Source organism: Musa acuminata, chromosome BXJ1-7 (genome assembly GCF_036884655.1).
Source record: "Musa acuminata AAA Group cultivar baxijiao chromosome BXJ1-7, Cavendish_Baxijiao_AAA, whole genome shotgun sequence".
In the NCBI taxonomy this organism is placed as follows: domain Eukaryota; kingdom Viridiplantae; phylum Streptophyta; class Magnoliopsida; order Zingiberales; family Musaceae; genus Musa; species Musa acuminata.
Genome location: NC_088333.1, coordinates 40,664,145 through 40,674,083, shown reverse-complemented (window position 1 = coordinate 40,674,083; position 9,939 = coordinate 40,664,145). Strand labels below are relative to the sequence as shown.

The 9,939-nt window shown below is 41.7% G+C and overlaps 2 protein-coding genes and 1 long non-coding RNA gene across 4 annotated transcripts; 2 read left to right on the top strand and 1 right to left on the bottom strand.

Annotated features, from left to right (window-relative positions):
• The first annotated feature begins 1,501 nt into the window (after positions 1 to 1,501).
• On the top strand, positions 1,502 to 5,639 carry LOC135679404 (uncharacterized). Of its 2 annotated transcripts, none has more exons than XM_065193134.1 (6): positions 1,502 to 1,578; positions 3,057 to 3,344; positions 3,467 to 3,573; positions 3,713 to 3,845; positions 3,936 to 4,130; positions 5,186 to 5,639. In XM_065193134.1, the coding sequence occupies exons 2-6, from the start codon at positions 3,072 to 3,074 to the stop codon at positions 5,471 to 5,473; spliced, it is 996 nt and encodes a 331-aa protein (XP_065049206.1). In that variant the 5' UTR covers positions 1,502 to 1,578; positions 3,057 to 3,071; the 3' UTR covers positions 5,474 to 5,639. The 2 variants fall into 2 exon arrangements, with proteins under 2 accessions (XP_065049206.1, XP_065049207.1); XM_065193135.1 differs by having other exon boundaries at positions 1,536 to 1,578; positions 3,042 to 3,344.
• A 1,616-nt stretch (positions 5,640 to 7,255) lies between these two features.
• On the bottom strand, positions 7,256 to 8,641 carry LOC135679405 (transcription factor TCP20-like). Its single transcript, XM_065193136.1, has 2 exons — positions 7,515 to 8,641; positions 7,256 to 7,430 (listed from the first exon to the last, which is right to left on the bottom strand). The coding sequence occupies exon 1, from the start codon at positions 8,639 to 8,641 to the stop codon at positions 7,673 to 7,675; it is 969 nt and encodes a 322-aa protein (XP_065049208.1). The 3' UTR covers positions 7,256 to 7,430; positions 7,515 to 7,672.
• LOC135679406 (uncharacterized) lies at positions 7,418 to 9,049 on the top strand. Its single transcript, XR_010515247.1, has 2 exons — positions 7,418 to 7,557; positions 7,708 to 9,049. It is a non-coding gene; the product is annotated as an uncharacterized LOC135679406 (long non-coding RNA).
• Positions 9,050 to 9,939: the final 890 nt, after the last annotated feature.

The window sequence follows — 9,939 nt, the reverse complement described above, 5'->3', positions numbered from 1 at the left end:
AATCCGTCGCATCGAATCAAATTAGCTTATTTATGGGTGCCTCTACACTAGCTTGAAGTAGAGGTGCAACCCTCCACCATTACCATAGCTTATATTCTCTTTTTCTCCTTGTTTTTTTTTTTTAATTTCAAGATCACTTTATAAAAATTTCAATATCGTAAATGTAGTAATGATAAAATATTTTTTTCGACGATTTATCGGGATAAGCCTTAGGCTTTGGGTTTACGCTCATCATTTCAATATTTTCCAAAGAGAGCTATGAAAATACCTTAAGAAAAAAAAAGATAGTTTCCTATTAAAATATAGTTTTGGTTAAACCCAATATTTTTTAGTCGAGTTATGATATTTTTTTATTATTGTAGCTTCATGATAATATTTTATTATTTTTATTGTCATTCGTTCGTAATAAATGATTACAAACATTATAAGGATTTTTTTTATAAAAAAAATTAGACATAAATTTAAGCCAAAGTGAAAAAAAAAAAATTTATCATTGTTTATTTTGAAATATGTCAAGACTTTCATAATTTTTTATTATCGATCTTTCTAATGAATAATATAAGATTTTTCAAAGATGTTATGTAATAAAAATAAGAACTTTCTATCCTTTATTTTGAAATATGACAAAATAACTCTATAATTGATGTTTATGAGAATATAAATTAATTAAGACTGTATCATAGTATTTTTGGATATGATTGATTATAGTGTTTTTAGTTTAGTCAATAAACCCAAGTGAAGTTTGAAGCCATTTGGTCGTCCAAACTGCATCCACGAGAATTCGCGTGATACAGATATGACCATCAAACAGTCGATGGTGGTTAGTGCATCGTATTAGTGCAACTCAGAGACAGCACATGTTCGGTGTTGAGTCTCCTCACGGTGACGCAGAGGAGGAAGAAGAAGCAGCGACGGAGAAGGGAAGAAGAGATGAAGGAGAGGGAGCGTCGCATTCGCATGCGGCGGTCGCAGGCGTCCAGCGAGCGTTCGAGTCTACGTCTCACCCGGTTCACCAACCTGCTTATGGATTGGAGACAACCGTGGGCCACGCCGGGGCCCGCCGTAGGTGTGTCGGTCGTCGCTCTCTCTCCAATAATGCTAATCCTACCGGCACCGGTTCATCCCACGGCCACGTCGAGGGCCTCTACGTGGATTACATCGGGCCCCATAATTTTGTCCAATAACTGTGCAGGTGGTCGAGTGGGTAGCGAAAGGAGAGGTATGTCACCGTCACTCGCCGAGACAGCAACGCGAGGTGGTCCAGTCGTCGATGGGGCCCTCATTAAAACGTTCCGCATTTTATATGGCAGAAATAGTTGGCCTCCTTTAATTCGCGGATCGCTTCCTCCTCAACATTTACCCAAACACCCGTTCGCCCTATCATTGGCCATAATATCGGATCCATGTGGGACCCGCAGAATGGTCGTTGCCGTCGCGTGGCGGGTAAGCGAAAAGGGCAAAGGAAAAATGGGTAGGAGCAATATTTATTGGGTCTCGCGAAGCTTTAAATACTCCCCAAACATACCACCCAACGACGCCGCTCGCTCCTCCGCTCTGCCGTCTTCGCCCCCTCGCCCGGTAATCTTCTTCTTCTTCTTCTTCTTCTCTCACTGTCCTCTGCTTCAGTGGAATCTTGTGTGGTTTTGCAACCCTAAAGCGGTGGAAAGACTTGGATTTGGTCTGTATTTGTTCTTGAAAGATCTTCTTGAATTGGTCCCTGACCCCATTTGCCTGTTCCTCCTCTCTCGAATTACAAGATCTCTTCGTGATCCGTTCTTCTTGTTGTAGGTTTTTCTTTCGATTTTGTGTTCTTGATTTCTTTCTGATTTTACCATTGAATCTTGCGTGGATCTCTGTTGTTGGGGTGGGCGCAAGAGCTACTAAGGAGAACGGTTGTTGGTGCTTCATCTTTCCTCTGTATGTCAGAGTTTGGTGAAGGTCCCTACAATGAGAAATCGTTGTGATCTTGCGCCATTTGGAGTCATTGGTTAGGAGAGGTAGTTCAGATCTCAAAAGAAAGACGAAGTCTTTCTTCTGAAATTTTGAGATCTCACTGTTTCCGAGTTAGAATGTCGGTAGTGGAAGATGTGTCTACATCTCCCAAGTGTTTTCTGGACACTTTTGCGATTGATACTGGTATACATGTGATCAACTGCTGATACTTTGTTAGTCGGTGTTGTTCTAGATTTATAGTGTTATATCTATTTTTTAATCACTACTAGTACTGAATGACAGAATTCCACAGAAAGCAATAGTTATTTCCTCTTAATGGGGTTATCCCTAACCGAATTACTGTACTAAATGATTCTGGGCAAACATAAAACATTAGGCCTAGATGTGAGACAGAGACCTGTGTGACTTGGATTCGGGCATTTCATCTGATTTCCTGTCTAATGATGTTTTCAATTTACAAAGGTGCACATGCAGAATCTGTCATTAAAATACTATATTAAGCAGTGTGACTGGCAAAGATCTAGGGGGAAAATATTAATTTTTTTTTTCCAAACTTCCTGCGTATCTGCTTACAAATGATGGAAGTCACTATCATCTTCCATAGGCATCATGCGAAAGAGTATAATCAACACTACCTCACTGCAGACTCAATGATGGCTGAACCCAATATCCATGTGGAATAGAGCGAGAAGGGGTACCCTCTCTTAAGCTTTTAAAAGATTGTAAGGAATTTGTAGAGAACCTGTGTCTATGCTAAAAAACCAGAGACACTCTTATAAGAATTTCAATAGACTTAAGTCTCGCCGTCCCTTTTCATTTGTACCAAAAAGTAGAAAAGAACTACCTGTACTTTTCTTTGTTCATTTTGCTGTCACATTTGTGAATTGCTCATGTGCAATTAGTTCACTTTTAGTGGCAACTGATTTTTGAAGTGATATTTTTGGATGTTTACAACTTAGAATTTACCTGGGCTCGAACAGCCTATACTGATTGTGAGATATAATCTAGTTATTTCACATGTATGCCACATTACTTCCATGCAATGCAGTGGATGTAGTCTTGATTTTGTAGCATCTGATTCTTAACAGATTTTCTTCATTCAGATTGATAAGCTGAAAATGTCAGGAAAAACCCTCGGAGATCTCAATGTACATCCAGCAACTGGATTCGATAAGAATACTGCATTGGGCAAAGGAAGTTTAACCAAGTCGCACATTGAAAATATCAATGACAATGGTCCTGAATTGCAGAAAAAAAGTTCTTCCCCTTTCTCTGCTCCTATAAATATTGGTGATGCAGGAAGCAACGGACTAGAGACAGGAAATACAGAAGTTGAGTACATCGAGTCTGAAAATCTGGCAGATCTACCAGATGTGGATGCAAGTTTTAATGTACATTCCGGTCCTCACAGTTTCTTGTTTATTTATTATTTTCTAGTATACCAACATATTCGACATGGGTATACTGAAGTACATGTAAACTAAACTTCCTGGCATTGTTTTGTTTTATGAAGACACTGTTAGCTAGGTTGGACTCAAAAGACTGGGTTTCTGTATGCGAAGCACTCAATAATGTGCGCCAATTGTCAATATATTACAAGGAAAGGCTGCTTGAAATCATGTAAGTTTACTAATCTTATCCAATGTAAAGATCATCATAGACTGAAGTCATTTTTTGGTATAAATAAGAGATTAATCATTGGTCAGCTGACATTTATCATCTTCCTACCCATTGCTTTTTCCAAAAATTTTTATTATAGACGAGCTGTGATACCACTTATTGTGAAGTCACTGAGAAGTCCCAGGAGTGCTGTCTGCAAAACTGCAATCATGGCATCTGCTGACATATTCAAGGCTTACAATGATATGGTTATTGACTCATTTGATCCCCTGGTATGTTCCGTTTCTAGTCTTCTCCGTTATTTTATCTTCTGCTGATTCCATGTATTAAATACTCTAAAACATCTCTACATCATTCTTCAGCTTGTCCAGTTGCTACTGAAATCCTCTCAAGACAAGCGCTTTGTATGTGAAGCTGCTGAGGCAGCTCTAATAGCAATGACAACTTGGATCTCTCCTATGCTATTGTTGCCAAAGTTGCTGCCTCATCTTACAAACAGAAATCCTCGAATACGAGCAAAAGCATCTATGTGTTTTAGCAGGAGTGTACCTCGACTTGTAAGAACTTTTCTACCCTTCCAGAATCACAGTTGCTGATTGGTCCAACTACCAGCTGTGGGATATTTAATTTATATTTTAGATTTTGTAAGTTTGGGTGTGAATATATTGTTGAAATTTCTCTCTAGAAGAACTTTACCTTCAAGACACCAAATAAATTTTAATCAGATTTAGCTTTTTGTTTGAATTATTAATTCAAAGACAATAAGTTGATTCTGGTCCTCTAGATTCTAACTGGATGTGAGAAGTCTTAGATAAACTGAATTAAGTCTTATGGAATGTCAAATTTATCTCATTTAGAAAAGAAACAACCCATGAAGTAGTTATTTTATAAACTAATGTGTCTCTTCTGGTTATTTAACAAGCTTAATAACTAAGTGATCTGTATCCCACAAAGATTATATTGCAGTGATGACTTTTGTCAACACCCCATGAAGGAATTTTGAGTTGTGTTGTGTCTATAGACCATGAGAAGAGCAAACTTTAGCCTATGATTGAATGTTCTTCAAAAGATTTGTTCTTGGGATCTTCGTGTGGGCTTTATTATCAGTTATGTGTTGTACGTTTCTCATGACAGCGTTCCTTAACTAAGAAAAGGTCGATTTGATTTGTAGCTTTTGCAGATTTGAGGAAAATAACCATGAGAAAAAAAGAAAATTTGCTAGAAGCCTATTATATGAACCAGTAAAGGGCATACAGCTATAACAAAATTAAGGATAATAACCAGGAGAAAAAAGTCTGTTATTTGTTAGTTTCTGCTGGAAGCCTGTGATATGAGACAGCAACAAGGTTGATGTGGCTCTACATTGAACTATGCAGTTGACTGATATTAGAAGATGGGTTTGAAAGAAGGTACTTTTATGAGTCAAACTACATAGGTGATAACTTATTTCAGTGTTCTCAATCATGTAGCAAGCACATGATAGCAACCTTGATCATGTGGTGCAGAAACCTTGTCATGATTGGTATGCATATGCTATTGCATTAACCTATTCTTACGTGACTTTGAATTTGCATAGCATTAATGTTTGATGGAGAAAATTTGTTCTTTACAGGGCATGGAGGGAATTAGAGCATATGGAATTGATAAGCTTATCCAAATCGCAGCATCTCAACTCAGCGACCAACTTCCTGAATCAAGGGAGGCTGCTCGGGCACTTGCCATGCAACTGCAAACCATATATGTTAATTCTCATGTCTCTCCAAATGAAGATTCTCTTGAGTTGGTGGATGCTGATTCCTGGGAGGCTTTTTGCCACGCGAAGCTGACACCTTTGAGTGCTCAGGCTATTCTTCGAGTCACGTCTACTCCAAAAGAGGCTCTGGTATTGAGTTTTTGCTAGCTCATGAGGGCTATGGCACTCTACACCTACCTTGGTGATTCCACTGTTTGTTATGCATTTGATATTTTTGTACATGCTGTGACCATAGAAAAAATATCGACGAGGCATTTGTAAAATTGATCCTATAATTCACATTTGAGGTAATTTCTTGTATAGGTTTCAGTGATTTCTTTGTGTTTCATTTCTGAGTGCTGATGTGGAGTGTGCTAATCTTCGCCTGTGGCACCTATCCATTGAAAACTAATGTAAGCCCAACCCTTTTTTATTAGACCAAGAAAGATGACCCGCCAATCATGCATCGCAGTTTCATTTTTCATGTTTTGGGAGAAATATGCAGAATTTGTTGCAGTAATCCCCCTATATCAGTGAAAATTGTTTTTTTATGATGTTGGTATTGATGATGATGCTTGGGAAATGTATGAATTAAAGAACTAGGAACAGCTTTAATAGAGTATTATCACTGTAGTGCCAAATTATGGACACAGATCAAAGATCATGGTGTCACTCCACAGTGATGCCTTTATGTTCAAGCATTCTAACATGCCAATTTCAATTTTTGGATGAAGCAAGTTTTAGTCATGTGATGCAAAACAGTACTTTTTGGCATTCCAGGTGTTTTGTTGTGTGAAAGGAAGTGGTTTAACTGGTGTTCAGCCAAGCTATGAACTCTGCTTACAGGTGCAGACCCTCCACCTTGATCACAAATTTCTTATCTCATGATTCCTCTTTTATCATGGTTTAATCAATATAATTGACATCATAGGAATGGCTTGGATGATGAGGCAATGCAACTGGAGAGATTTCAGTTCTCAACTTATCTGCCTAGAGAAATCATGATTCAACTTCAAGTAATTTTCATTTCTCAAGTCAAATATTATTTACAAGTTGTCTGCTATTCAGAGGGAACAATAGATCTAATATATGTGGGGAGGATCAAAACTTCACATAATGATCCCAAGACACTAAATTGGCAAGAGACTTGAACATCTTTCTACATTTCTTAGCATGATGTGAAAAAGCATCTATTTCTTTCTTACATCAGGGATGAAAGGTAACACTCAAAGGTGCTTCTGACCACTCCATCATAAATGCTCATCCATCATGACAATTCCTACCTTAGCTGCTTTGATTTCCTCATATGATAAATTTGGTAGTGACAACAAGGTAGTGTAATCAACATACATGTTCTTATCCCAGCAGACCTGATTGAATGATGGATGCATAGCACATGAAGTCCAGTCCATTGCTCTGGTACAATAGCTAAAAGTCACAGTTTTAATTATGCTGTTTAAGAAAGCTTTGTTGCTCTGCTATGTTGTTTTCTGGACTAAATAGTATCATGTCATGTTTCTTCTCAGGCAACAAAATCCAGTCCAGAGGGGATAACTCTACCGAGAAGAATGAAAGAGAATAGAAGGTATGTAATTGTAGTAAATTCATCGATAATGATGAGTACTTCAAAGATGTAAATTTAACCTAAGCATTTCCTTTCTAGAAAAAAGAAAAGGGAGAATAATGGATTCTGTGCTCAGGTAGACTACAAATAGAATCACAGTGCATACTCTAAACAACACTGGGATTCCATTGGTGTTTTAGGATCAAATTGAGGTGTCTACTCTTCCCATGATGTACAAGCATATCTATCACTGTTAACAACAAATCTGTGTTAACAGTGATAGATATGCTTCTACATATTACAATATCATCATCATCATGTATATGAAGACCAACATAGGAATGCTGCAAGCAGTGTAAGACATATATCTGAAGGAACCAATAGCATGCACAACTATATGGGAGACCCATATTTATTTGTCACAAATCAAGCCAATCACAACTCCATCAGTGCCTGACAGCAAAAAAAATGTTGAATAGGCCCAAAACAACTATTTACACACCTCTAATTACTTAAAATTTGCTTGCTCCTTCCAACTGATTCAGATCCAGTGATATCCACCTGCATGTTCCAGATGATGTAACACACCATGGGATGCACAACCATCAAGGATTGGCAGTAGAATTTATTGAAGAGGACAAGTACCTGAATGCTGTGATTGCTGATAGTTGCAGAGAAAGAGGAGCAGGTAGATGCCATCAGTGGCTGAATCCTGTGGCTGTCTCTTTCTTGCTGCTCTCTTTGGCACAACACTGCTAATTTTTTCTCATGGATCACTGAATTCACCTTCAAATCTCTGCCTTCTACTGTTCTGATCCCTCTGAATCGTTCTCTGCAGATCCAGCCGGTTGCTGCTGCTGCTGCTGCTGCTGATGATGATGCTGATGATGATGAAGAAGATGGAACTGCCCACTTCCACCAGCACCAACTCCTCCCCTTCCCTGACCCATCTGCAGATAGAATTGGCCCAAGGCCTGAGGATTCAACGCCCCGATATGCCCCTCCTGCGAGAGGCCGAGCTCCAGCCCTGGCAGCTGCTGGCCATGCCCGCTCAACATCGACGCAAAGCTCACCGCTCCCGGATTCCCGCCGGTCAATTCGAACCCATGCAAGCCGATCCTCTGCATGAAGCTGCTCACCGAGTCTCCGCCTCCGGCCGAAAGATTCGAGCTCGAGGGAACGGTGGCGGTGGCATGCAAGAATCCGGAGTTGAACCCACCCACCAGGGGCGGCCACAGGCCAGGATGGGAGCATCCGAGGTTAGCGGCCCCCGTCACGGCCCAGCCAGGCCTGGCGGCGGTTCCCGCCTCCTGTCCCAACTCGTCGAGCTTCTGGTGGAGGCCGGCGGGCGCGGTGGCGCCCGGGAGGGACATGGATGCGGCGGCGGCGGCGGCAGCGAGAGCTGACGCGGGGATGGTGCCCGTGCCGGTGGCGGCGATGATGGAGGGCTCCGCTTGATGGAGGAGCCACTGGATGGTCTCCCCATCGGACTTGTGGCCCAATTCTCGGGTGAGCTGAAAGATCCTGGCGGCACAAAGGGCAGGCATCCTTATCCTCCTTCCCCTGCCGTCGACCTTGGTGTGCCTGTCCTTGTTGGAGCTCCTCTTGGGTGCAAGCTGCCTCCTTTGCTCATCCTTAGCCGCTGCGGAAAGCAAAAGGTCTCTGCTTTCTGCTGCTGCTGCTGCTGCGGCCGATGAGGAGGTGATGGGTTCTCTTTTGTCCGACTGCGGAAGGCCCTCCTGGTGAAGCTTGGAGGAGCCCTTGGGATCCATGAAAGGGAGGAGGTGGGAGAAGAGGGAAAGGTGGAATTTTGGGGCCTCGAATCGTGAGATGGAGGAGAGAGAGGAGAGGTAACGAGTGAGGAACTATGCTCCCATGAGACCTCAGAAGGATTCTGCCACTGACTGGCGAATCAGTCTGCGGTTGAAACTTGAAATAGCTTTTGGAACTGAAGAAAGGAGAGAGAAGAGAGAGAGAGAGAGAGAGAGAGAGAGAAAGAGCGTTGGGCCAACAGCATAAAGAAGAAGATGGCAGGTGAAAACCAAGATACCTACTTCCCCAAATGTTCTACATGATGCAAGGGGTGGTGAAAATGGAGAAGAGAGCAGGTGTGGTAAAAGAAAGACCAAGATATCGTTGGTCTTCGTTGATGCTGGCAAGTGAAAGAAAGGTTTTACTTCTGCTTCGGTCTTTATGGTTTTTTTTCCTTGCAAAGTTTCCCCCTCCTGTGCAGGTCTATGTTCCTTGCCATGCTGGGTCTTGCGGGAGCTGTCAAGGCTACCCTGTGACTGCCCCTGAGAAGACACCATTGTCAAATCACCTTCCCTACACTATATGGATTGGATTCCCATCTCATCATTGCTGCTCCCATGGTTACCTCCGTTCACCAATTGTGGGTTATGATTGCTTTCAGCATTCCAGCTGCATCACTTGCAAGGGACTCCATTTCAAAGATTGCGCTCGAGTGACCTCATGGCACTACACAAGTGGCTGCTAGGATAAGTTGGTCCCCATTGACAGGGCCATTCTTCCACTTACTCATATGCTGACTGACACTGTGTGTGAAATGAGAGCACACAGAGAGAGAGAGAGAGAGAGAGAGAGAGAGAGAGCAGAATTGGAACTGACAGGGGGAAAGGGGGGAACTGAAGCCAACAACCACATGACAGAAATGTTGCAATAGTTCAGCGTTGTTGCTCCTGCCTCAAGTGGCACTGTTGTTGGAAGGTTTCTGACAGTTCTCGGCCTGCTGAGCTGCTGTGGTTGCTTTTTTCCTGGCCATTACATGCGAGCCTTTGGAGACTCCACTAGAGTTGGTGGAGGGTGGTGGATTTAGGCTACAGTTTTGTGTTGTGTTGCAGCAGGTGGTGCATCAATGAATGGGTGCTTCCTTTTTCTTGTTTACATGACTCCATGGCTCTCAGTTATTGTCAGAAGCCAATTCAAGAAAATGACACAGAATCCTCTCTCATCCACTCGTGAGGAAGGTGACCTTGTTAGATGTGGACTTGGATCATGATTTTTCTTTTGAGTTTAGATAGAGAAAAAGGCCATCCACATTAAAGATGTG

Bases quoted from the DNA above. Each gene is read 5' to 3' on its own strand.
- LOC135679404 (XM_065193134.1), top strand. From the start codon at position 3,072: ATGTCAGGAAAAACCCTCGGAGATCTCAATGTACATCCAGCAACTGGA. The intron at 3,345-3,466 runs GTACATTCCGGT...TGTTTTATGAAG, and splicing joins ATGTGGATGCAAGTTTTAAT to ACACTGTTAGCTAGGTTGGA. The intron at 3,846-3,935 runs GTATGTTCCGTT...ATCATTCTTCAG, and splicing joins TTGACTCATTTGATCCCCTG to CTTGTCCAGTTGCTACTGAA.
- LOC135679405 (XM_065193136.1), bottom strand. From the start codon at position 8,641: ATGGATCCCAAGGGCTCCTCCAAGCTTCACCAGGAGGGCCTTCCGCAG.